General features: G+C 48.1%; 1 protein-coding gene across 4 annotated transcripts in view; it reads left to right on the plus strand.

Annotated features, from left to right (window-relative positions):
- Nucleotides 1-11: 11 nt before the first annotated feature.
- The window catches only part of CAMSAP1 (calmodulin regulated spectrin associated protein 1), a 66,306-nt gene continuing 38,832 nt past the window's right edge, over nt 12-27,485 (plus strand). For all 4 annotated transcript variants that reach the window (XM_046662019.1, XM_046662028.1, XM_046662038.1 and 1 more), the window contains exon 1: nt 12-302. In XM_046662019.1, coding sequence (XP_046517975.1) covers nt 143-302 — 160 coding nt within the window. In that variant the 5' untranslated portion in view covers nt 12-142. The remainder of the gene's footprint in view (nt 303-27,485) is intronic.

Here is a 27,485-nt window from a genome sequence, read left to right on the forward strand (position 1 = left end):
GTGAGGTGAGGCCGGGCGGGCGGGGGCTCCGGCCGGCGGTCGGGGCCGGCCCCACGCGGGTCCCTCCCGGCGCGGCGGGGGCGGCGCCTTTGTTGCGGCCTCGCCGGTGCCGCCCGCGCTGCAGCGGCCTTTCTGTGTGCAGATGGTGGACGCGGGCGGCGGCGCGGCCGGGGAGGGCTGGCGGAGGATGGAGGCCGCGCCCGACGGCGCCGTGGACATCGTGCCGCTGGACCGCTACGACCCGGCCCGCGCCAAGATCGCCGCCAACCTGCAGTGGATCTGCGCCAAGGCCTACGGCATCGGTGGGCGGGGGCGGGCGGGGACGCGGGCGGGGGCCCGGGCGGGGGCTGGCGGGGTCGGGGGCCGGAGCTGGAGCCGGAGGCCGGGAGGCGGGCGGACCGGGGGCTCCTTTGTGCGCTGTCGGCCGCGCAGGGTCCCGCGCGGTGCGCGGCGCTCTGGGGTCACCTCCGGCGTGGACTGGCCGCGTGCGACCGAGCGGGGTGGCGGGGTCGGTGCCCAGCGTGCCCCCGTGCCGGCGAGGTCCTCCCGCAGGTGCAGCCGGAGCCGGCCCGGCGGAACCGTCCCCGGAGCGCGGGCGCGGGCGGGGCGCGGGGCCGGGTGCCACCCCTGATGGCCGGCCGGTCTCCATCCTCACCCGCCGAGCGCCGGTTCCCCGACCAGACGCTGCTGCTCAATGCACCGTCTTAATCAGCATCCTCTCCTCCGGTGAATTTGTGCTTCGAAGAACTGGGTAACCTTGTCGGCGAGCCCGATTTGCTAGGCCCTGATATTCTTAGTGGATTAAGACTCTCCTGTTTCCAGCTCTCGGAATTTTACAGGCCAAGTGCTTCTCATAATTGCTGGGCTCGGAGGCTTGCTTTATTGATTTCAGGTGCCTTTGTTTTAGGTACAAGATTGGGTTAATCCTGGGTAGTCTGTCTTCTCTTCGTTTAAGGCGTTTGAAAAAAATTGCCTTTATTCTGGTGAGGACATTTTTGTTTCCAGAGGGGGACTCAAGTGGAGAGAGAAGCCTCTCAAGGAGGAGTTGGGTGGACCAGTTTTGAAAACTCGCTGGGCAGGTGTTTCCTGGCGACGGGCTCGCCCCGGTTGAGGTGGCCTGTGTCCTGGCCGGACTCAGTTAGTCATGAGGATGAACAGGCTCTGCAGGTCACGGGGATTCAATGCAGCCCCTGTTTTAGGTTGATTTCACGGTGTGCACGGGGAGTGTTTTCCTGTTTTGCAGTTACCAGTTTCACAGTCCGTGTTTATGACTCTGTCGAGCTTTATTCAATTTCCCTGTAGTATGCTAGGGAGGCATTGCCACATACACGAATTTACATGATTTTGGGGAAAATACAGAATTGATCAAAAGCATATATAAAATTTTAGAGTAAGATGTGAAGAGTCATACCAGAGGAGCCGCTCAGGTATGTGGCAGTCAGTTTAAGGAAAAACTTGGGACCGGTCGCCTTTGCAGGGCAGTGGGCCGGGTTCCTCAGCCGGCAGCCTCCCCGTCCACCCGCCTCACGTCTTGCGTTGGTGGTTGGTTTGCTTTTCTTTATATTTCAGCACGTACGTTTACATCACTGAGCTGTATGGTTTAGTTTTCTGTGTTTTGCGCCTTTCATAGTGGTCTTCTCCCGAGACTGCCTTATTCCGTGTTCCTCCTAGTCTCTTCGTCCCAGCTCCTCTCCTTGCTTTTTCACTGCTGTGTAGTGTTTCCCCAGAGGCCTGTGCTCTGTTCGTGGCGCTGGTTGGGTTGCAGGTCTGTGCTCTTAAGCACAGTGTGTTCTCAGCTGCTGGGGCACATGTGCAAGGTTTCACTCTGGTGTGTATTTTTTAAGATTTTGCGTATGGAAATGGTTAAGGCTCTAGTAATGAATGCTATATAGACGCAGATACTTTTAAAAAACCCTCTTGTTATTTGCTTTCCAATTTCTTTAGCAAAGTGAATGCATTTTTATCTTGTTGCCTTTCACTTTGGCATTCAGCGTGGGATCTGTCAGCTATCTGGAAACAAACGTGCAGCCCTCTCAGTGTTGGTATTGGATTAGTCGAGTTTTATTTCCAGTACCAGAACACTGCTTGATACCTGTTGTCATCAGATAATTTATTCAAAAGCTGATATTAAAATGGGCTTTAGGGTTTTGAATTATTAAAGGTGGGTGTTTCTAGAACAGAACGTGAGCAGGAGCTGAAGGACGCTGGATGCCGTCTGAGGATCTGAGACTGGCTTGCGTGTCGCCCGTTGGTCACGATCCCTTGGCTGAGGTGTGCTCATTGAACATGGATTTTAGGAGGTCTGCTGTCCGTTCATTTTTGCTGAATGAGAAGGCCGTTCCGTTCGATACTGTGGTTCAAGAAGGGCAGCAGATGTAGTTTTTTTCTAGGTGAAAATCTCGCTTTAAATTTACGTATTTAGGAGATCCCAATTCAGATGACCAAGAAGCCTCACCTCCGCTCACCTGAAGTGGTTTCGTGCATGCTCTTGGCATGGGGGTTGCAGCCCTGTGGGAGCCTCGATGCTGCCTGAGGGCTCTGGTCTTCCAGGACTCGGGGCGGGGAGTGATTTCGTAGGACAGTATGCGTTTTTCACCTCTTTTCCTAACCCAGGGACCTGTTCTTTGTTTCTCCTTTTGGACATCTCCATGTGCCTCTCCAGCTTACTTTTCAGTTGATTAGACACAATTCTTTCAGTCTGCATGCTTTAATTGTAAGTCAGTTTGAGGGGTATGATGGTGAAAGTGGCCTAAATATTTTCCTCGTTCTACAGTTGTTCATTAAGGAGCTAAATGAAACCAAGGAGTCTTTCCTCTTTGTGTAGGAATTGAAAGCATGCAGACACTCAGGCGAGGGGCTCTGAGGCTGCCTTCTTGTTTGTGTTTGCCTTTTGGGACTCTGTGTGTCCCTGGGGCCACCGGCTGCTGTTTGTAGTAAGTGGGGAGGCTCCGAGAGCTCACCCTTGGCCCGGCCTTGGGGTGGCATATGGTTATGCAGAAATGTTTCCTCCAACTTCATCTCTGGTGCCACAGCCAAGAACTGTGGGCTGTCTTGAGCTTTTATTTTTAGATTCTGCTCCTCCTTTTTTGGGGTAACTCTTGTTTCATTGGCAGTGTTTTAATTATTTTTTTTAGAAATAATATATTGGACATGTTGAAAGCTATTCATTTAAAAGTGTCTGTGAGAAGGTGTAGTCTGCTTAGTTGGAATATTTTGTGATGTCCTTTTGATTGAAAGTTGTAATAAATTGGTAAAAAAGTTTAAAGTAATGACTTGAAGTACCATTTATTTTACAGAATAGAGCTCTGGACTGGGGCTGTGGCATTCCTGGCTTTTGTTTTAGTCCCCAAGCTTAGGAAACTTAAAGGTTTCTAGGCCTTGGTTTCAGGGGACAGTGGGGGAGTAATAGCTTTTGCTAACTCTCAAGGACAATGTTGAACAGACAACCCAGGGAAAGTACGAGAAGCCACTCAGCTCTTTGCAAGCGTGTTGCTATGTAGCTCAGTGCTGGTATTGTCACCCTCTGAGGAGCCCTGGAAACCAAGTTGAGACTCACCATGGAGCTGAGCTTCCCTGACCTGGGCGGGGCCCTAGGGGCCACCAAGATCAACCTTCTCCTTTTACTGGCAGCAAACTGGGATGGAGAGAGACCACGAGGCTGTCCAGAGCCCACTGCTAGTGAGGGATTACCGCTCGTCCTCTCAGTCTCTCGTTAGAGTAATTAAACTACTGATTAGGAAACCGTGTTGTAGGATGGAAAAATCTGTGCAGCCATTGACGAGGTATCTGTAATTGAGCCGCTGCCAGCTGTCTCATTATCTAGACCACAAGAATAGCTTGGATTCTCTGTTGCTTAATTGATATGAGGAGCAAAAGCCCTTCATTGTCAACTCTGGGGGGGACCACCTTGCTTTGTTATAGTGACGTTCGGCTAAAATGAATCGAGTGCTCGGAACCCCTCTCAGGTCCCAGGACTGGAAATGAAACCCAGCTGTCGCTCTTGTCCCTGGACTAGCAGGAACAGCCGCCGTGCAAGGCTTGGTGGGGAGGTCCTCGTTCATAAGCATACCATCAGTTTTTTTTTGTTTTTGAGGAAGATCAGCTCTGAGTGAACATCTGCTGCCAATCCTGCTCTTTTTGCTGAAGAAGACTGGCGCTGAGCTAACATCCGTGCCATCTTCCTCCACTTTATATGTGGGACGCCTACCACAGCATGGCTGCCAAGCAGTGCCATGTCTGCACCTGGGATCCGAACCGGCGAACCCCAGGCTGCCGAAGCAGAACGTGCACACTTAACTGCTGCGCCACTGGGCTGGCCCCCCATCAAGTTTTTTGTGTGATTTGCTCAGATTATTTATGAATTTGAATAGTATTTCATAATAGTCTTCTGTTCTTAGTAAGGCATTTGGGTGCTTCTGAGATGGAGGTTACAGAGCACCCTAGGTGCACCTGCTAGGTGGTACAGGATGCTGTGGGGGTCACTGGTTGGTCTTGTAACATGACCTTTTCTCTGCTTGGGTGCACTGAGAACTGCCTGGTGTCTGTGGGGTCAGGGGTCATGGTTGTCCTGTTTACTACCATGTGTGCAGATCAGAGTCAGTGCTCAAATACTTGTCAAATGGATAAAAAGAGTTAGAAATGCCTTCGAAACAGGTGGACTAGAAAGATGTGCTTTGTGATTCTGTCCTGGTGGCCATGCATGGGTGCATTTGTATTTCTGAAGATACACCATTTTGCACATGTTCTCTTTCCTGTCCTGATGCCACAAGTTAAATATTAACAAAGAATATCAATCCGTCTTTAAGTTCAGACTGTCCTAATCCTTTAAATTTGAGTGACTCTCGAAAGAGTTGGCCACTATTGTGCTTCTGCATGTTCAGTTTATGCAAATCTTCTTCCAAAGGCCCTTAGTATTTTGTTCTTTGGATTGCGTTTGTCTTCATAGTAGCTTGTAGGCTTCTCCTGTTTGATTTTTTTGTGGCTGTATCACCATTATATGTGCCAGTGTTCTTTTACTTCCTAGTTGAACTCTTGAAAAACTCAGGTTGCTGTCATTTTTCTTCTAATCTGAAGGTGACCAGGATGGAGCCAATATTACATTCACTCATACAGTAATAATCCCAGAGCTCTCATGTGTATGATTGTGTTTTGCACTACAGGAAATACAGGGGGGAAGTTATATGGTGCCATCTCCTCAGTTGCTTAGAATCCACATGAACTATTGACATATACAAAGGAAAATGAAATAGTGCAGGCACTGAGAAATGGCAGCATGACATCAGTGCCAGAGCTGTCTTGAGGCAGAATATGGAGCTGTCAGGTGGGCGAGTGGGGACCACAGTGCACGGGCCGCAGGGGGCATTGGTGGCTGTGAGAGGGCTCCCTCGGGAGGCTTCAGAGGTGATAGGCTTTGATGGATGGGTGAGGTTTGGGTAGGCCCCACAAGAGTAGAGGGGAGCGCATCTGGCCAGGTTCCGTGCAAGGAAGAAGTGTTTGTGGGCACTGAGTCGATTAACCTCGTTGTGACAGAGGATTTGTGGACTGAAATAGTAGGTGATTAGTTTGGGGAATAGTCTGGGCCAGATTGTTCGTGGTGTTCCGAGCTGGCTGGGGATTTCTTTCATGCTGTGTGCCTGGGAAGGTTTTTGTGTAGGGCATGGTGTGACGAGAGAGGTAGCCTGGCAAGATTCTTCTAGCAGGTTGGAGCGGGTAGAGGCTCTAGTCAGCTGGAGTAGCCGGGAGCTTGTCTTAGTCCATTTGGGCTGCTATAACAAGAAACCGTACGCTGGGCGGCTTACCAACAACAGCCGTTTATTTCTCACAGTTCTGGAGGCTGGAATTCTAAAATCCTGGTGTCCGCAGGTTGGGTGTCTGGTGAGGGTCTGCTTCCTGCTTCATAGGTGGCTGTCTTCTTGCTATGTGCTCACATGGCAGAAGGGGCCAGGGAGCTCTGTGGAGCCTCATTATATGGGCCCTAATTCCATTTATGAGGGCGCCACCCTCATGACCTAATCACCTCCCAGAGGCCCCATCTCCTTATATCTTCACCTTGGGGGTGAGAGGGGACACATACGTTGAGTCCGTAGCAGAGCTGATGTCATTTTGGCTTGAAGTGCCAAGGCCTTGCCTAGTTTGTCTGCAGTGAGAATGAGAAGGGTAGATTGAGCCCATGGGTCCCAGGAAGGCAGAGTCCCTGAGACTGGTTGATTGATGGCAGGGATGGGAGGTGGGCGCTGGGCAAGCGTGAGGAAGAGGCAGCAGGCACGGCCACCTTGAGCTTGCGGTACCCTTGGCGGGAACATTTATAATCTCTATTCCATAGAGCTGTTCTTTCATGGCTTTGTTATCACATATGGAAAGACACTCTTTGAATTACTTCTATTTCTGACTTCCTTCCTAAGCTCTCGCCTAGCCCTGTTTTTCTTATTGTTCAAGCTAACTGGTTCACTTAAATATCCCTTAGTCACTGTCCTCCGGTGACTCCACTTTAAACTCAGTCAAAATTAAACTTCTGTCAGTTCAACAGAGGATCGTGTTGTGGACTGTGGGGTCCTCGATGTGCTTCTCAGGGGTCACGTAGTGCCGGACACGGCCACGCTCACAAAGACCGATGATGCCTGAGAGAGCAGCAGGTGCTATGGCAGAACAGGTAAGAGAGGGAGAGAAACTCCCCTGAGGGAATCTGGAAGGTTCCGTTCAAGAAAGTGAAGCTGAGTTTGTGGCTTAGGTGGGTAAGAACCAGGTGAAGGTAAGGGAACAAACAGAGAAACCAGGATGAGGAGGGGAGGAGGGCTGTGGTGTCCTTCATGCTGACGGAAAGGCTAGTTAGTGTTCTAGTTGGGGTGGAATGTGAATTGAGCTGCAGCAGAGGTGGAACAATCTAGATTGGAAAGAATGCCTAGGGCCAGGTCTTGGAATGCCCTCAATGGCTCTTGATCAGTTGAAGTTTTGTTGTGTGTGAATTGGGGAGCCGCTGAAGGCTTCTGAGGCGGGAGGAGGTAGGTGAACCCTGGCTTTCTGGAGAAGTCTCTGTAGGGTAGGTTAACACCCATTGTTGGATATATGTGAAGAATTTTATTTTGGACGTTTGAGAAAAACAGCTTTATTGAGGTACTTTACATATAATAAAATGCACACATTTTAAGAGTATAGTTTGATGAGTTTAAACAAGTGTCTACTCACCTGTGAACAGGACACAATCAAGGTAAACATTTCATCACCTCCAAGGCTTCCCTTGCGCCCCCTCCGGTCAGTCCCAGCCAGAGCTTCGCTGACCTGCCCCTGTCCCTGTGGGTTAGTTGGGTTTCTGGCGTTTCATTGCTCTCTAATCATACCTCACATCCTCTTTGGCTTCTTCACCCAGCACGGTGTTTTTGAGAGTCACCCATGTGTGTAGATCTTTTTTGCTGAGTGGTAGTAGTAATCTTCATTGTTTGGCTGCCCACATTTTCCTTATTCATTCACTTGTTGATGGACACTTAGTTGCATCCAGTTTTTGTGTCTCAGGAATAAAGCTGCTGTGAACATTCATGTACCAGTTGTGTGGACATGTGTTTTCATCAGCCTGGGTAAATACCTGGGCATGGCATTACTGGGTCATACCTGTGTGACTGCCCAGTTGTTGTCCAAAGTGGCTGTGTCATTTTTTATTTCTACCGGCAAAGTGTGAGAGTTCCAGTTTCTCTGCATCCCTGCCAACATGTGGCGTTGTCAGTCTTTTTAATTTTAGCCATTCAAGTGGATGGATTTTGCTATCTCACTGTCATTTTGGTCTGCATTTTCCTGATGACTAATGATGATGAGCATTTTTTTATATGCTTATTGGCCATTTGAATCTTTTTTCTATGAAATATCTTTTCAGATCTTTGGCCAATTTTTTTTACAAATTGAACTTTTATTTTCAGATAATTGTATGTTAACATTCAGGTGTAAGAAATCATACAGAGAGGTCTTGGGCACACTTCACCTGGTTTCCCCAGTGGCAACTTCACAACCAGGATGTTGACATTGTATCATCTGGCTATAAAACAATCCATCCTGCAAGGACCTTTTCTGTTCTGTTGCCCTTTTATGACCGCACCTGCCTCTTCCTTCTGCCTGCTTTGGGTTTATTTTGCTCTTCTTTGTCTAGTTTCTTGAGGTAGGAACTTAGATTATTGATTTGAGACCTTTCCTCTTGTCTAGCATAAGCATTTAGTACTGTAAATTTTCCACTCAATACTGCCTTCGCTGCATTCCACATATGTTGTTGTGTTGTATTTTCGTTTTCATTAAGTTCTTTGTGTTTTTCTTTATTTCTTTTGATACTTTCTCTTTAACCCATGAATTATTTAGAAGTGTAATTTCCAAGTGTTGAGATTTTCCTCTTTTGTTATTATTTCTAATATGATTCTCTTATGGTAAGATGACATACAGTTACTCTGTATGATTTCTATTCTTTTAAGTCCGTTTGTTTTGTGGCCAGGATGAGGTCTGTTTTGGTGACTGTGCCCTGGGCATGTGAAGAAATGTGCATCCTTTTGTGGGGTGGAGTGTTCCGTGCATGTCAGTCAGATTCTGTTGGTTGGTTGAGTTGTTCAGATCTCTTGCCTTGTTGCTTTTCTGTCTGGCGGTACTGTCAGTTGCTCATGGGGTGGTAAAGTCCCTGACTGTGCTTGAAGACTTGTCTGTTTCTCTTGGCAGCGCTGTTCATTTTTTCCATGTGTTTTGAGGCTCAGTAGTTTGGCACATACACATTTAGGATCGTAAGGTCTTCCTGGTGGACTGACACTTTTACCATTATGTAGTGTTCCTCTGTCTCTAGTAATTTTCCTTCTACTTTATCAGATGTTAATATAGCTGTATCTGCCTTTTTATTTATTTTATTTTTGTATTTTTTGCTGAGGAAGATTAGCCCTGAGCTAACATCCATGCCAGTCCTCTTCCACTTTATGTGTGGATCGCTGCCACAGCATGGCTGACAGGTGATACATGTTCGTGCCTGGGATCTGAACCCATGAACCCAGGCCACTGAAGTGGAGTGCACCGAACTTAACCACTACGCTGCGGGATCAGCCCCTATACCTGCCTTTTAAAAAATTTAAGTGTTTGCCTGATATAGACTTTTCTATTTCTTTACTTTCAGCTGCCTAAGTCCTTGAATTCCAAGTGAGTTTCTTGTAAACAGCATATAGTTGTGTCAGTTTTTTATCTGCTCTGCCAGTCTCTCTTACTTGGTGTGTTTAGGTATTTACATTTAATGTAATTGTTGCTATGTTAGGGCTTAAATCTGACATTTTATTGTTTTCTGTTTTCTCTGTTTCTTGTTCCTGTTTCTTTTTTTTTGCCTTCCTGTGGATTACTTGACTATTTTTTAGGATTCCGTCTTGATTTATTTATATTGTTTTGAGTGTCTCTCTTTGTATAGTTTTCTTAGTGGTTGCTCTGGGTATTACAGTGTACAGATGTGATTTACAATGGTTGACACGTCTTGTTTTACTATTTTGGGTGAAGTGTGGAAACCTATTTTCCATTTAGGTCCCTTTGCTCTCCCCACTTCTATTTTTTATTTTATTTTTAAAAATTTTATTCAGGTCATATTGGTTTATAACATTGTGTAATTTTAGGTGTACATTATTATGTATCAGCTTCAGTATAGACTGCATCCTGCTCACCAGCAGTAGGCTAGTTTTGATCCGTCACCATACTTATGTGCCCCTTCACCCTTTTTGCCCACCACCTAATCCCCTTCCCCTCTGGTAACTACTGAACTGTTCTCTTTGTCCATGTGTTAGTTTATCTTCCATGTGAGTGAAATCGTTCGGTGTTTGTCTTTCTTTGTCTGGCTTATTTCGCTTAACATAATACCCTCAAGGTCATCCACGTTGTTGCAAATGGGACGATTTGGTCTTTTCTTATGGCCGAGTAGTATGCCACTGTGTATGTGTGTGTATATGTGTACATACACACACCCCACATGTTCTTTATCCATTCATTGGTTGATGGGCACTTGGGTTGCTTCCACATCTTGGCTATTATGAATAATGCTGCAGTGAACATAGGGGTGCCTAAATCTCTTTGTATTGTTGATTTCATATTCTTCTCATAAATACCCAGTAGTGGGATAGCTGGATCATACAGTATTTCTATTTTTAATTTTTTGAGAAATCTCCATACTGTTTTCCATAGTGGCTGCACCAGTTGCATTCCCATCTGCTGTGTACGAGGGTTCCCTTTTCTCCACATCCTCCCCAACACTTACTATTTCTCGTCTTGTTAATTATAGCCATTCTGACGGGTGCAAGGTGATATCTCCTTGTAGTTTTGATATGCATTTCCCTAATAATTAGTGACATTGAACATCTTTTCATGTGCCTGTTGGCCGTCTGTATATCTTCTTTGGAAAAATGTTCATAGCGTCTACCCATTTTTTGATCATCTTGTTTGTCTTTTTGTTGTCGAGTGATATGAGTTTTTTTATATATTTTGGAAATTAACCCCTTGTCAGATATATGATTCGTAAATATTTTCTCCCAGTTGGTGGGTTGTCTTTTCATTTTGTTGATGATTTCCTTTGCCTTGCAGAAGGTTTTTAGTCTGGTGTAGTCCCATTTATTTTTTCTTTTGTTTCCCTTGCCTAAGTAGACATGGTATTCGAAAAGATGCTGCTAAAAGCAATATCAAAGGGTGTACTGCCTATATTTTCTTCTAGGAGTTTTATGGTTTCAGGTCTTACATTCAAGTCTTTAATCTGTTGTGAGTTAATTTTTATGTATGGTGTAAGATAATGGTCTACGTTCATTCCTTTGCATGTGGCTGTCCAGTTTTCCCACCACCATTTATTGAAAACACTTTCCTTTTTCCGTTGTATGTTCTTGGCTCCTTTGTTGAAGGTTAGCTGTCCATAGGTGTGTGGTTGTATTTCTGGGTTTTTGATTCTGTTCCATTGATCTGTGGTGTCTGTTTTTGTGCCAGTACCATTCTGTTTTGATTACTATGGCTTTGTAGTATATTTTGAAGTCAGGGATTTTGATGCCTCCAGCTTTGTTCTTTTTTCTTAGGATTGCTTTGGCTATTTGGAGTCTTTTGTTATTCCATATAAATTTTAGGATTCTTCTATTTCCGTGAAGAATGTCATTGGGATTCTGATTGGGATTGCATTGAATCTGTAGATTGCTTTAGGTAATATGGACATTTTAACTGTTTATTCTTCCAATCCATGTGCATGGAATGTCTTTCCATTTCTTTATGTCTTCTGTGATTTCTTTCAACAATGTCTTAGTAGTTTTCCGTGTATGGGTCTTTCACCTCCTCGGTTGAATTTGTTTGTAGATATTTTGTTCTGTTTGTTGCAATTGTAAATTGGATTGTATCCTTGCCTTCTCTTCCTGCTAGTTTGTTATTAGTGTATAGAAATGAACTGATTTTTGTAAGTTGATTTTGTACCCTGTGGCTTTGGTGTAGTTGTTGATTATTTCTAATAGCTTTCTGGTGGATTCCTTAGGGTTTTATATATATAATTGTTTCATCTGCAAACAGAGTTTCACTTCTTCAATGCCTATTTGGATTCCTTTTATTTCTTTTTCTTGCGTAATTGCTCTGGCCAAAACCTCCAATACTATGGTGAATGGGTGTGGTGAGAGTGGGCAACCTTGTCTTGTTCCTATTCTCAGAGGGATGGCTTTCAGTTTTTCACCATTAAGCATAATGTTGGCTGTGGGTTTGTCGTATTTGGCCTTTATTATGTTGAAGTACTTTCCTTTTATACCCATTTTATGGAGAGTTTTTATCATAAATTGATACTGGATCTTGTCAAATGCTTTCTTTGCATCTATTGAGATGATCATGTGATTTTTATTCCTTGTTTTGTTAATGTGGTGTATCACATTGATTGATTTGCAGATGTTGAACCATCCCAGTGTCCCTGATATAAATCATACATGATTGTGGTGTAAGATCTTTTTAATGTGTTGCTGTATTCGATTTGCCAGTATTTGGTTGAGGATTTTTGCATCTATGTTCATCAGCGACATTGGCCTGTAATTTTCCTTCTTCTGTGTGGTCCTTGTCTGGTTTTGGTATCAGGGTGATGTTGGCCTCATAAAATGAGTTAGGAAGTGTTCTGTCTTCTTCACTTTTTTGGAATGGTTTGAGAAGGATAGGTACTAAATCTTCTTTGAATGTTTGGTAGAATTCTCCAGAGAAGCTATCTGGTCCTGGACTTTTGTTTTTGGGGAGGTTTTTGATGACTGTTTGAATCTCTTTACTTGTGCTTGGTCTATTCAGATTCTCTATTTCTCCTTGATTCAGTGGTAGGAGGTTGTATGAATCTAAGAATTTATCCATTTCTTCTAGGTTGTCCACTTTGTTGGCATTTAGTTTTTCATAGTGTTCTCTTATGATCCTTTGTATTTCTGTGGTATCTGTTGTAATTTCTACTCTTTCATTTTTAGTTTTATTCTTCTGTGCCTTCTCTCTTTTTTTTCTTTGTGAGTCTGGCTAAGGGTCTGTCAGTTTTGTTCGTCTTCTCACAGAACCAACTCTTAGTTTTGTTGGTCCTTTGTACTGCTTTTTAAGTCTCTATTTCATTCATTTATGCTCGAATTTTTTTGTATAAAGATTGGCACCTGAGTAACAACTGTTGCCAATCTTTTCTTTTTTCTTTTTCTTCTCCGCAAAGCCCCCCAGTACACAGTTGTATATTATAGTTGTGAGTGCCTCTGGTTGTGCTATGTGGGACACCATCTCAGCGTGGCCTGATGAGCGGTGCCATGTCTGTGCCCAGGATCTGAACTGGCGAAACCCTGGGCCACCGAAGCAGAGCGCGCAAACTTAACCACTCGGCCACAGGGCCAGCTCCTATGCTCTAATTTTTGTTTCCCTCCTTCTGCTGACTTTGGGCTTTGTTCTTTTCCTAGTTCTGTTAGGTGTAGTTTACTTATTTGAGATTTTTCTTCTTTTTGAGGTGGGCCTGTATTGCTATCAATTTCCCTCTTATAGCATTGCTTTTGTTGCATCCCGTAAGAGTTGGTATGTTGTGTTTTCATTTTCATTTCTCTCCAGGTATTTTTTGATTTCTCCATCGATCCAGTGGTTGTTCAGTAGCCATGTTATTTAGTCACCACATATTTGTGTCTCTCCCCAGCTTTTTCTTGTAGTTGATTTTTGGTTTCCTAGCATTGTGGTCAGAAAAGATGCTTGATAGGATTTCAGTCTCCTTATCTTTATTGAGGCTTGCCTTGTTACCCAACATATGGTCTCTCTTTGAGAATGTTTCATGTGCACTTGAGAAGAATGTGTGTTCTGTTGCTTTTTTTTTTTTTTTCCAGGAAGATTAGCCCTGAGCTAACATCTGCTGCCAGTCCTCTTTTTGCTGAGGAAGACTGGCCCTGAGCTAACATCCATGCCCATCCATGCCCGTCTGCTGCTTTGTGATGGAAAGTTCTATATGTGTCTATTAAGTCTGTCTGATCTAGGTTTCCATTTAAGCCCACTGTTTCCGTGTTGACTTTCTGTCTGGATGATCCGTCCATTGATGTAAGTGAGATGTTGAAGCCCCTACTCTTTTTTGTGTTGCTATCAGTTTCTCCCTTTAGGTCTGTTAATAGTTGCTTTATGTACTTTGGTGCGCCTGTGTTAGGTGCCTGTGTCTTCATAAGTACTATGTCCTCTTGGTGTAGCATCTCTTTTAGCACGTATGCTGCTCCTCTTTGTGTCTCATTGTCTTTTTTATCTTGAAGTCTGCTTTGTTTGACAGAAGGATGGCAGCACCTGCTTTCTGTTATTTGCCGTTTCCTTGAAGTATTGTCTCCCATCCCTTCTCTCTCAGCCTCTGTTTGTCTTTAGAGCTGAGGTGTGTTTCCTGGAGGCAGCATATTGTTGGCTCTTGTTTTTTAATCCATCCCTCCACTCTATGTCTTTTGATTGGAGAATTCAATCCATTTATGTTTAGAGTGATTATTGATATATGAGGGCTTAATGCTGCCATTTTATCTCGCTTTCTGGTTGATCTATATTTCCATTGTTTCTCTTCCCTTGTATTTCTGACTGCCATTTCACTTTGGTGGTTTTCTGAGTTTTCTTTTTGTTTATGATTTGTAGCTCTGCTGTGATTTCTTATTTAGTGGTTACCATGAGGTTTGTATAACAGATCTCATAGATAAGATAGTCCGTTTTCTGATAGCCTCTTATCTCTATTAGTCTAAGCTGGTTCCTTCTTTCCTCTTCCCCTTCTGAGTTATTGTTGTCACAAATTGTTCTTTTCTGTGTTGTGAGTTTGTGACTAAATTGAAGTGTTTATATTTATTTTTGATGCTTTCCTTTGCTTTGTCTTTTATGTTATAATTAAGTGTTTACTGATCTGTTCTGGTATAGAGCTGCAGTTTTCTGATTCGGTCTATTTATCTGCTTGCTCAGGGTTTTGTAACCTTTTGCCTCTTTGTTACAGGTCTGAGGGCATCCTTAATCACTTCTTGTAAGGGAGATCTAGTGGTGATGAACTCCCTCAGCTTTTGTTTGTCTGGGAAAGCTTTTATTTCTCCATCGTTTCTGAAGGATAGTTTTGCTGGGTTGAGTATTCTTGGCTGGAAGTTTTTGTCTTTCTGTATTTTAAAAATATCATTCCACTCTCTCCTAGCCTGTGAAGTTTCTGCTGAGAAACCTGCTGAAAGCCTGATAGGGGTTCCTTTTAGGTTATTTTATTCTGCTTTGCTGCCCTTCATATTTTTTCTTTGTCCTTGACTTTTGTCAGTTTTCATATTATGTGCCTTGGAGAATGTCTTTTTGCATTGATGTGTTTAGGAGTTCTTTTGGCTTCAGGTACTTGTAAGTCCAGTTCCTTCCTCAGGTTTGGGAAGTTCTCAACTATTATTTCTTTGAACAAGCTCTCTGCTCCTTTCTCCCACGCTTTTTGCTCTGGACTACCTGTAATCCTTATGTTGCTTTTCCTAATTGAGTTGGATATTTCTCAAGGAATTTCTTCATTTTAAAAAATCTTAGTTCAGTTCTCTCTTCTCCTCCAGCTGAAACATTTCTATATTTCTGTCCTCTAAATCACTAATTCTGTCCTCCTTGTCAGCTCTAGTTTTTATGGATTCTAGATTATTTTTTATCTCATTAATTGTGTTCTTCATATCCAGATTTTTCTCTTTTTTTTCGCTAAGGAAGATTAGCCCTGGGCTAACATCTGTGGCCAGTCTTCCTCTTTTTTTGCTTGAGGGAAGGTTAGCTGTGAGCTGAAGTCTATGCCAGTCTTCCTCCACTTTATACGTGGATTGCCACTGCAGCAGGACTGATGAGTGGTGTAGGTCCACACCTGGGATCTGAACCTGAGAACCCGAGCTGCTGAAGTGGGGCACGCTGAAATTAACCACTATGCTATGGGGCTAGCCCCTGTTTTTTTTTTTATTCTTAGAGTTTCAATCTCTTTGGTGAAGTATTCTTTGTGCTCATCAATTTTATTCCTTAGCTCATTGAACTGTCTTTCTGAGTTTTCTTGTAACTTATTGAGCTCCTTTGTGATAATTTTCTTTTTGCCTTTTCTTTTTTTTTTTTGAAAGATTTGCTCTGAGAGCTAACACCTGTTGCCACCCTTCCTCTCTGTGTTTTTCCTCCCAAAGCCCCAGTGCGTAGCTGTAGATTCTAGGTGTGCGTCCCCCAGTTCTCCTGTGTGCCTCACCGCCACAGCATGGCTGTGGACAGACGGGGGGTGTGGCTCTGCGCCAGGAACTGAACCCAGGCCCCCGAAGTGGAACGTGTCGGACTGTAGCAGTTGGGCCATAAGGGCTGGCTGTATGATAATGTTTTCAATTCTCTGTTATTTAGATTGTGAATTTCTGTGGGCTCAGGGTTGGTTTCTGGAGACTGCTCATTTTCCTTCTGCTCTGAAGTGTTACAGTAGTTCTTCATGGTGTCTGATGAATTGATCGTTTCCTGGCGCATTTGTGTAGTATCAGGTTGCAGATGCCACCTGCCACCTCTGGATGGCGGGGCAGGAGCTGTGTTTTCTGATCCCGCGCCATCTGTGGGAAGTTGTGCCGGTAGGGCTTCTCTGTGTCTGCGCACTGGCCACAGCTGCTTGGCAGGTCACGCACTCACGTGCAGGTGGGGCCTCTGTGCTCCACAGATGGTCACTCTGGTGCAGGACCACTGTGCTCAGCAGGGGATGGTGGAGCTGCTGTGCAGGGCAGGAGGGGAGGGGGCACTTTCTTTCCTGTGTGCTGCTCTGTGCTTGCAGTTGGCTTGGCTGAGCTGCTGGGCTTGGTGAGGGCTCCCTCATGGGCACTGCGTTGTGCCACTAGGCGGGGAGCGTTCCCACGGGTGGGCTGCCACAGCACAGTGGGTACTCCCGCAGGCCTGGCTACAACTCTGAAAGTGTCCCCACATTGTGGGCTGCCCCCGCCTCCTCTTACAGTCATGCCAGCTGCTGTCTGAGGACCTGAGACCTAGGTTGCTGCCCCTGGAGGGGTGAAGTGTGTGCTCATCTATTTCCACTCCCTCCCCAGGATCTTGCTCTCCCACCTTCAGACGCATGGCTGCGTGGATCTCTCAGACGTCCTATTATGCTGTGCAGGCAATCTTCTGCTGGTTAATGCATGTCCTTTAGTTGTAACTTGGAGGGGAGAGACAAAAGGGAACAACTTAGTCCTCTATACTGCTGATGTCGCTCCTTCTCCCTACTTTTTTTGTTGTTGTTGAGGAAGATTGGCCCTGAGCTAAAATCTGTGCCAGTGTTTCTCTGTTTTGTATGTGAGTTGCTGCCGCTGCATGACTTGATGAGCGGCATGTAGATCTGCACCTGGGATCTGAACCTGTGAATCCCGGGCTCCAGAAGCGCAGCCCGTGAACTTAACCACCGCACCACTGGACCAGCCCCTTCTCTCTGGGACTTTTTGTTATTTTTTTTGAGGAAGATTAGCCCTCAGCTAACTACTGCCAATCCTTCTCTTTTTGCTGAGGAAGACTGGCCCTGAGCTCACATCCATGCCCATCTTCCTCTGCTTTATATGTGGGATGCCTACCACAGCATGGCTTTTGCCAAGTGGTGCCATGTCCGCACCCGGGATCTGAACTGGCGAACCTAGGGCCGCCGAGAAGCGGAATGTGTGCACTTAACCACTGTGCCACCGGGCTGGCCCCTCCCTGGGACTTTTAAATACTATATTTTGAGTATCTGAAGGTGCTGTAGTTTTTGTTTGTCTTTAGATGTAGTTTAGAAAACTCATGAGGAGCATAGTGTGTTGTATTTACCCATGTTACCCGTTTCTTTCCATTATTCTTTCTTCCTGATGCTCCAAGATTCTTTCTTTATCATTTTCTTTCTATTTGGAGAGCTTCCTTTAGCCATCTTTTAAGGTTGGCGAAGGACATGTTCTTTTAGTTTTCCTTTGTCTGAAAAGGTCTTTATTTTTCCGTCATTCCTTAAGGATAGTTTCGCCAGATGTGGAGTCTGGCTGACAGTTCTTCCCCCTGAGCCCTTGAAGAACATGTGCCGCTTCCCTCTGGCCTCCAGGTTCAGAGGAGACGCGCACTGCCAGTTGAGTTGGTGGTTCCCTAGTTGCACTGCGTCCTTTCTCTCCAGCTGCTCCACAGTGTTCTCTCTGCCTTTAGGTTTCAGAAGTTTGATTATAATGTGTCTCGGTGTGGATTTCTTTCGGTTTATTCTGTTTGGGATTCACTCAGTTTATTGAAATCTGGGTTTATATCTTTTGCCATATTTGGGAAGTTTTAAGCCATTATTCCCTCAAATATTCTTTCAGCCCCACTCTCTCTCCTCTTCTGGGACTCCAGTGATGGAAATGTTAGATCTTTTTTTATTCTCCCAAGGTCCCTGCAGCTCTGTTCATTTCATTTTTTCCGTGTGTTTTCTGTTAGTTGTTCGGAATGGGCAGATTCTGTGTGTGGCATTCACTGATTTTAGCCTCTGTCGTCTCCACTTTGCTGTCGAGACCATCTAGTGAGTTTTAAAATTTATTACTCTTAGTTTCAGTCCTATGTTTGGTTCTTTTTGTAACTTCTTTTTCTTTGCTGGAATTTCTATTTTTCGTTTGTTTCAAGAGAATTTGTAATTGCTTCTGGAATCGTTTTTATGAAGACTGCTTTAAAATCCCTGTCAGGATAGTTCCAGCATTTGACTCATCTTGGTGTTGGTGTCAGTTGATTGTCTTTTCTCATTAAAGTCATGGTTTTCCTTCTTTTGGGTGTGACAGGTGAGTTTGGGCTGTTTCCTGGGCATTTTCCCTGTTATGTCGGGAGACTGGGTGCCCTGGAAACCTCTGGTTGTATCAGGCAGTCTCCCTGTTTAGGGTCAGCAGGTCCTCACCGACCTCTGTGGCTGGTTCCAGAGACAGCCTAATGTTCAGAGCCTGCGTGGTGCCATTTTGATCCGCCTGGTGTGTCCGCTGCTGGGGTTCCTACTGCCCTTGCTGGCGTTGCTCTAGGAGGCAGAGGAGCTTTCCCAGGACTGTACTGTCTGGTGTCCTGGGTGGGGTGAGATTCTCTGCCTGCAGGATGAAGAGCTTCCAGGCTGGGTGCTTGTTATGGCAGGGTACCCCATGCCTCTGGGGGATGCAGAGCATTCCTGGGCCGAGTGCTTGTTGTGGTGTGGTCCCACTGCTGCACTCCCCTGGTGCAAGGTGTCTGGGGTGGGAGGATGTGTCTCAGGCCCTGTGGGGAAGGAGACTGCTTCTGGGCTGAGTGCAGTGTTGAGGTAGGCATCCCAGGATGCTTGTTAGTTGGGCTTCCTGGTGATCCACTGCTGCCTGGGCCAGGCTGGCCTGGTGTAGTAGGTGGGACTCCCCATTCCACCCGGGGCAGGAAGGAGCCTACTTGGCGTGCCTTCACCTGCTAGGCCAGGGGTCGGGAGATACCAGGCCTGGGTCACCTTTTGTTGGATGGGAGGTCGTCAGACACTCTGTTGCTGTGCTGTTCCTGCAATCCTGGGGTCCCAAAGCAGTTTCCCTTCCCTTCCACTTTTCAGAGTTCTCCTCTGGTTGTCTTTTGAATCATTTCCAAGGTTACAGTTGTGCTTAGTGGAGAGGGGCAGGGAGAGACAAGTCTCTGCCGGCTGGGACCTGAGGGCAGCCCAGACCCAGCACCGTGCAGCAGGCACAGCTAGCCAGGAGTCAGAGAAACCCCATCTCTCTGGCCAGAGCACCAGGAAAAGGGCCCTGCCAGCTGGAGGGTGGGGGAGTTCTGGGCTTTACATCCCTTTCTTCCCCTCCAGCCTGCCCAGTGGAGAACTACAGTGACAGTGCGGGCAGCCAGAGCTCTAAAAGGAACTCATCTCACTGCCCAGAGAGCATGAGGGTGCCTGTTACTGCTTTCCTCCTTCTCTCACCACACTATCCCAACCATGGCCCCCCGGTCCCGAGCTGGGGACCCTACCAGTGTTGCTTCTTCAAGCTCTGCCTCTCCTCCCCACGTTGCCTGCCCTTGTTTGTGTTTAGAACCCCCAGTTGTTGCTTTTGGTCTTCTGTGCGGAGTTTTAGTTATCAGTTGGGGAGAGGCTGTGCTGGACTGACTTCACCTTGGCAGCAGCACAAGTCTGTGAGCCTGTTTCTGAGCCTGTTTCTGTTGTTTGTTGTTTTCTGCTGGCTTTTGTTCAGTTTAGCATTTGCTTATCTGCTTAGTTTTCATTTGTGTGGAATGTATGAAATAGTTGAAAGATTCTAGAAATCGCTTGAGGCCTTCCTCCAGGCGGAAGTTACATTTGCTTCTAGACACCAACAGGCCGTGACCCCTTGCTCCAGTTCATGGGTTGGGGTGCTTCTGAGCCATACTGCAGTGCTTTCGAGGGCTGCTCTACTTAGATACACTCCTGCTCTTAGGGCGCAGCCCTTGAGGTTCCCGTCCAGAGTGTGTGGGAGATTACCAGGGTCCCCTGCTCCCTTTGTCAGGCCCTGGAGTCCAGATTTTGTCCTTACAACTTGGGTGGGGCCAGAAATGCAGCCTACCCTCTTCACTGCCTCCTCTAGAAGGGATGGAGCCTCCTGGGAGAAAGGTGGGCCGCGCCCTTGGGCCAGAGTGGTGTCAGCATGTTGGGCTCTTTCGATTGCAATTTCTCCTTGATCTTGGCCTGGTGACCCTTCACCATCTTGTTAGCTGGCCCTAGCCTTCACAGGTGTTAATTGTGTGTGTACTGCCCTTGTAGTTGTCTCTCCGTCATTCCCGGAAGAACTCCTCTCCATGTAGGTCCTTGAAGATACTGTTTATTTGGTCATCTGTTTGATGGGTACTCGTCCCTTTCCAGGTGGAGGTGACTCAGTTGCATCTCCTTTACACTGGCGTGTGGTGTCCCTTATGCAGGGAGAGGGACTGGAGTTAGTCCCTTCCTGGTGAGTCTTTGAGGTGTGAATGTGGAGGGTCTTGCCTCAAGCTGGAGAGGCCCTGGTGTTCAAGTTTGTGCCATTCCCGTTTATCACCTTCCCGCTAAACCATCTTGCCCCTTGGGAAGTCTGTCCCTTGCGCAGGCACTGTCCTTGGTAAGAGCTATTCCCCGAGTTGTACTTGGGGCCTTGCAATGGAGGGGAGGCGGAGGAGAGACGTGTGGAGGGTCAGTCCATCTGCTTCACCCCTGTCAGGTTCCACGGCATCCTTATGGTACCCGCCGCCGTCGCGTGGGGCCAGTGTTGAGCACCCCGTGGAAGAGTTCAGGCAGTGCTGCGAGGTTTTCTGCCTGCCCTTCTCTTCGCCACTGCCTGGCCCTAGTCTTCGGTTCCCCTCTGTTCTGGAACGTCTTTCCAAGGTTTTCTTAGAGTTTTGTGTTAGTTTTTTTGTTCATTTAAAAAATGTCCTTTGTGGGGCCGGCCCCATGGCCGTGGTTAAGTTCGCGTACTCTGCTTTGGTGGCCCAGGGTTTCACCAGTTTGGATCCTGGGCGTGGTCATGGCACTGCTCTTCAGGCAATGCTGAGGCGGCATCCCACATGCCACAACTGGAAGGACCCACAACTAAAATATGCAACTACGTACTGGGGGGCTTTGGAGAGACGAAGGAAAAATAAAAAAATCTTTAAAAAAAAAAATGTCCTTCTTGGAGTGTGGTTATGAAAACTGCTAACATTTTTGTCAGGTAATTCTGCACCTGGGTCATCATGGGGTTGGGGTCTGTTGATGGCCTTCCCCACTAGTTGTAGATTTTCTTCTCTCTTTTCTTTGGTGAGTAAATTTGGATTGTGTCTTGGACACTCTGACTCTTCTCTGTGACACTCTGTCCTGTTAAAAGCTGCAGAATGTTGTTTTTTATTAGATAGGTGGTCAAGCCAGTTAGATTGAGACTGGAAGTCCTGATGACCCACCCTCTGTGGGCCGTGGTTCAGGGTTGGTTCAGTCTTTAGGGCCTTTGTGGTGCCGTTCTGGCCTTTCCACGGGATCCCAGTGTGAAACCTGGGCCCTAGTTTAGTTCTCAAAGTCATTGTTCTGATTTTAGTTGTTGTCACATGTGGGCCACTCAGGGTCGTCCAGGACAGTAACCACAGATTGTAGGATCTCTTACCCAGCCCCCTCTTCTCTGCGACACCCCACCCTGGGAGTTCCCAGGAGTCTCCCTTCCTGGTCTTCTGGCTAGAAGCTGAGCCTATGCACTTCCCCTGCCTCAGCAAAGGGGGAGGAAAGGGCCCAGGGGTGCCGTCTCTCCCGCTGCTCTTGGAATATGGTTTTGTCATTGGTGCTCGCCTGTACAGGGCAGGAAAGTCAGTGGGCTCTGCCTGGTGGGGGCCATATGTCAGCTGTGTTCTTTTTCTTCTGTCTGGCATCTCCAGCATTGGGCTGGAGTGTGGGTAGGGTTCCAGAGTTAGAAGACCCCTTGGTCATTTTCACCTCACCGTATAGTTATTTTTGTGAGTGCTTGTTTCCACAACTAGAAGCGTCTTCTCGATGGAGAGACTCAGCCACCTTTGGAGCCTCTGCAGGTGATTCTCAGTGAGTGGTGCAAATGCTGATACTGCGGAGGCACAGGCCCTTCTGGTGGTCGGTCCAGGGTGGGGCTGGACACCCGTGATTGAGACTCGCTGTGCTGCTGTGTCGTTGTGGCTGCACAGTCTTTGCTTTCCTCGGGCTGAGTTGGAGCCTCTGGAAGTCCCAGGCTTCAGATTGGGGTGGCCATGAGGGGACGCCTGCTGGGGTCCTTGCCTACCATGTGCTGCCACATCTCCCTCGCCCGGCCCTGGGTGCAGTGCTGTGGCGTCGGTTGACTGGATGGGGCATGGCATGATGGCCTCAGAAGCAGCAGCAGAACAGTGCTTCCTTGAGGCATCTTTTTAGTCTTGTGACGATGGTATCGAGAACAGAATGAGAGCTAAAATGTGCGTGAGTTTGAGCTCAAGCTCTGCTCTCTGCGCCATGACCTGTGTTCATGCCATAACTAATCCTCACCCACCCCAGGAGACGGCTCTTAGTGCCCGTGACTTACACCTGGGCCTGGGGGCAAAGGGGCCGAGTCAGAGTGCACTGGGTCAAGGCCAGGCCGCAGTGCTCAGGCCTTGCCCTCAGCTGCACGTGGTCCTGCCTTCATGAGACCTCATGCCGACCCTCTGTTCACCGGCAGCTGCCGCCCCTTCCTGTTCCCTTCTGCGTTTAGCTTCGGCCTGGTTTTGACCGCAGACCTGCATAGTCTTCTCATCCTTCACGTTGCCTTTCCATCAGTCCACGCTGAAGCATCAGCCTAGGTCTCTCCAGTGAGCCACAGTGAACGCGCCCCTTTGGCTACTGATGCTCTTGGAGGATGACAGACTGGTGTCACTGCAGATCATTCTCTGAGGTCATGTGTCCAGGCCATTGTCCTCAGTCCACTGTCCCTCAGACACTGATCTTTAAGCCACTCTGTCTAAGGCCGGTGTCCCTCCGACTAGTGTCCCTCATACACTGACCCTCAGGACAATCTCCCTTGGGCCAGTGTCCCTCAGGCCAATATCCTCAGACCAGTGTCCCTCAGACACTGATCCTCAGGCCACTTTTCCTAAGGCTGGTGTCCCTCCAACCAGTGTCCCTCATACACTGACCCTCAGGCCAATCTCCCTCAGGCCGGTGTCCCTCAGACATTGACTGTCAGACCAGTGTCCCTCAGGCCAATATCCTCAGACCAGTGTCCCTCTGACACTGACCCTTGTGCCGCTCTCCGTCAGACCAGTGTCCTCAGACCACCATCCCTCAGGCAGTGCCCCTCAGAGAGTGCAGTGTCTGGCTCTTAGTCCATCTGGAGACCCCTGCCCACAATCCTTCGTGGTCCCGAGTCAGGGTCGGTCCCAAGTCAGGGTCCTCCCGCCCAGGGCCTTCCACTCGCAGATGCCCTACCTCCTGCTTTCCAGGAGCATCCGATGGGAATTCCCTCAAGCAGTAGCCACTGTACACACTCACCTGCTTCTTCCCCATCCTTCCTCCCTTTCTCCCTGTCACAGCCAGAGACATGGCTCCCCCCTGCTTGGTTCTGTTCCCTCCCACCCCCGGGCTTTCAGCCCCTCCTCTTGGCAGGCTTTTCTTCCATCACCAGCTAAACCTGCTCATGGTTCCCCAGTCCTTCAAGCACTCAGGTCTTTTGACCCCACTTTCTCCTTCAAACCGAAAGGAGATACCAGCTCACTCCTCACTCCCATCCATTCGCTCTTCACCATACTTCCCACCGCTTTTTGCAAGGGCCCTGGCCACCACTTGGTTGCTACATCCATGGAAATCTTGAAGTCCTCCTTGTATTTCCTCTCTTGTCCTCCCACTTTGAAAAGTTCTTTCTGCGGCCACAGACACCCCACACTCTGTCGCACCCCTTCTATGCTCACTGCTCAGCCTCTGTCTCTGGCTTCTCTTCCCATGTCTGCCCCATGCACGGGGTGTCCCTAGGTTTCCCCGACCGGCTTCTGTTCTCACTGTGCCCTTCTCCTCCTGGAGGACTTAATCCATCCCTGTGGGTATAGATTATTATTCAGAGGGAATAGATTCCAAACTTACGTCTCTGGCTAGCCCCTTTCTCTTGTGCTCCATTTCCATATTCTCCCTCTCGCAAATCTCAGCTTGGGTCCTACAGGCGCCTCAACAGTGTCACATCTAGAATGGGATGTCCTCGCCTGACTGTCCTCCTCCATGTTCCAGGTGTCTGTGTTAGTCAAAGGCACTGTCCTGCACCTGGTTGGTGAAATGGGGTCTTTGGTGTCTTTCTTGGTCACACCTCAAGCCCTGATGCTGACACCTCCTGGGTGTCTGCACCCTTTCCCAGTGCTGCCTGCCTCCAGTTGTCACTCAGTCTGGTGACTGCAGTGGCCTCCTGCTTTGCAGGCTTGTCCTCCACCCTCCTGCCCTGGGACCCGAGCAGATAGTGTCTCATTGTCCTCCAATTTCTCTGACCCCTCACCCCACCTGGGCTGGTCCCCTCCCTTGTCACAGGCCCTCAGATCACCTGAGCCTGCCTGTTCCTTGCTAGACCCGCTGATGTCCTCAAACCCTCCTAGTGCAGGCTTGTGTAGGTGCTTAGTTGAGAAGCTGTTGAAGGAAGGGAGGGAGGACTAATGCGGCCGGGTGGTTGCTCCGTGTGATACTGACCTGCTGCGCTTCCCTAGAATTCTCTCACTAGGGGCATTTCCTCGTGTTCCCCCTGCCCGCTCCATCGGCTGCTGAGAGCCTGGCTGCTTCCTTCCCTGGGAAGCTTCGCTGGCCTCCCCAGCCCACAGTCCTGCTCGGATGGCTCATCGGCACCCCAGTGCACCCCCTACCCTATGTGACACCCGCCACGTTTGTGGGAATTGCCTGGTGACTTTTCGGTCGTCCTCAAAGGCTCCTCCTTGAGAGCAATAACTTGTCTCATCCTCTTGACCCCCACGTTTCGTGCTTTTTGTGGCTCACAGGCGGTGCTCAGTAAATAATTGCTGAACAAAGGAAAACTTCTAACAAACTGTCTTACTGGCTTGTAGAGGAATTGAAGAATAAGCCACTGGAAATAGGTTCAAGGCATTTACAAAGTTGTCTGCTTTTAAGCAGTCTTTGATTTTGATATGACTGATGAGAAATTTCAGACCTGCAGTAGTTAACGGTACTGAGGCAAATCAGGTGACTAAGCTCACTTCTGAGGGCAGCGGCTGCCGTGGAGGGCCTGTGCAGGAGCACGGCTTCAGGCACTCAGTGGGGAGCTCGAGGCCGGGGCACCCACAGCTGGAGCGGAGGGATCCCGTACACTTAGGAGGGCTTCGTTAAAGTCCGGAGCCTGTGTCTTCAGTGGTTGCGTCGTTTCCCTTACCTCTCTTTATCCTGAATCTGAAATTTATGTGAACCAATTGCAGGATTCACATTTATATATAATTTAAAAATTGATTATGTGAATCAATTTGTATTGATTGTTTTTGAAAGTTTCACTAAGCAGGCCACCCCCTGGAGAACATTTCTCCCCGGTGGACTGTCAGGAGAAGCCTGCTTCAGAGCCGTGGTTGCTGACCTCCTGCCTACCACGTTCCTGCGTTCCAGGAGGTTGTGTCTTTCTACACCTGTGCCCATGGATGCTCATCCTTCCTGGGGCCAACCCTCCACCTGTGCCTGTGTTCTGTCCCCTCTTCCTAGGGCTGTGACCCTGAGGAATCTTCCTCTCCGAGTCCTGCAGGTCTCTGCTGTCCTAGAGGGGAGCCCATCTGTCAGCCAAGTGAGAAGTGAGGTGGCTTAGACTAGGGGGACAGCAGTGATGTGGTGGGTGGCTGTGGCATGGCAGGAAGTTGTCATTTTCTGGATACATTTTAAATGGAAAGTCAGCCAGAGCTGCCAGTGGGTTGCCAGGAAGGGAAGAGACAGATGACCCTGAAGCTTTTGGTCTGAGCAGCTGACCTGGAGATGAAGCGCAGGAGGGGCAGTTTTGGGAGGTGTTAGAGTTCACTTATGGGTACATTAGGCTCGAGGTCCCCAGACCTGCACATGCAGATCTCAAGGAACGGGGATGGAGGAGCTCAGGGAAGTGGCCAGGCTTAGGATGTGCATTTGGGAATGACCGCCCACACGTGGTCCTTCAGGCCATGAAACTGACTGAGGTCACCTGGGCAGTAAACTGGAAAGTGCCCCCTTCTAGCACTTGGGGAAATGAGGGTGAACTAGCAGAGGAGATGGAGGCAGGGCAGGCGTTGAGAGACGGGAGGGGGCAGCGAGAGGTGTCTCAACCCTGTCACTGGGGCCCTGGCTGGCTGGGCTGCTGCTGCCCAAAGTGACGCTTGTATCCTTACCCATAACTGGCAGGAACTTCTGAAAATGTACTATGATCGTGGAACTCCCTGACTCAGGGAGACCCTGCCTCCCGTCTGGCTCAGAACCGGGTCCCACGTCCTCTGTGCGTGTCCTCCCAGGCTACCGTCCACTCCCTGGGACAGCTCACTCTGGTTTGTGTGCAGCTGGCTCCCTTTCCTCCCTTGGCTCCCCACTCATGTGTCACCTTGACTGCCTACAAAGAAAGCAGAGATCTTCCCACTGGAGTTTTTGGTGGAACCTACTTTTTTTATTATTGGTATGATCTGTTCTGTTTCAGAACTCCGAACAGTTTCAAGACAGGATGGTTCCTGATGTGATTGACATGTGTGGGGTTTGGATCAGATTTGTCCCCTGAGCCAGGGGTGTGTCACCAGCCTTGTAGAGCTGGAGCTGATGCTCACTCTGTCCACCCACAGGGCTGCCATGGCACTCATGAGATATGTGTTTTCTTTTTTTTTGAGGAAGACTAGCCCTGAGCTAACTACTGCCAATCCTCCTCTCTTTGCTGAGGAAGACTGGTCCTGAGCTAACATCTGTGCCCATTTTCCTCTACTTTATATGTGGGACGCCTACCACAGCATGGCGTGCCAAGCAGTGCCGCGTCCGCAGCTAGGATCCGAACTCGTGAACCCCAGGCCGCTGAAGCGGGATGTGTGCACTTAACCGCTATGCCACCGGGCCGGCCCTGAGATATGTGTAATGATGCTTAAAAACTGAAGTGCAGCGTCACTATTAGCAGCTGCTGTTAGAAATAAGAAACCAAGCACGGAGTGCCAGGAAATGAAGAGGGCCCCCAGCCCTGTGGTTAACTGACCCAGGGCTCAGACAGTAACGCCTGTGAAGAGAGTGGAAGGAGCCGGGGTCCTGTTGGAGAGCCTTTGCAAAGCTGCCTCTTCCCTTGGGTGGAGCGTGAAGCACCTGGCCCCCCGATATGAGGAGAACTCTGCTAGTGTCCTTGTGCACAGCACCAGTGTGACCGCGGGTTTCAGTGCTTGGTGTCATGGCTTTCCCACTCTAGCATTTTTGCAGATACGAGGCTTTTCTGAACTCTTCCAGAGGTGAGGACAGTTCCAGAAAGCTGTGGTGGGGGAGGTCTTAGGGCGTGGAGTGTGTTAAAGGTCCAGGGGTCTTCATGTGAAGAAATCAGCCTACTCTGTTTAACTTGGTGTTTCCCAATGTGCTGGACTACAGAGTCTCCCCCTCATTTTGGGGGGCAGCAGTTGGCAATCTTGCAGAGCAAACGTGTAGGACACTATTGGGGAGACCATTACAGCTGTCCAGAAAGTGGGCGTCCCCAGCTGCACAC

This window comes from Equus quagga, chromosome 1, assembly GCF_021613505.1.
Source record: "Equus quagga isolate Etosha38 chromosome 1, UCLA_HA_Equagga_1.0, whole genome shotgun sequence".
Taxonomy (NCBI): domain Eukaryota; kingdom Metazoa; phylum Chordata; class Mammalia; order Perissodactyla; family Equidae; genus Equus; species Equus quagga.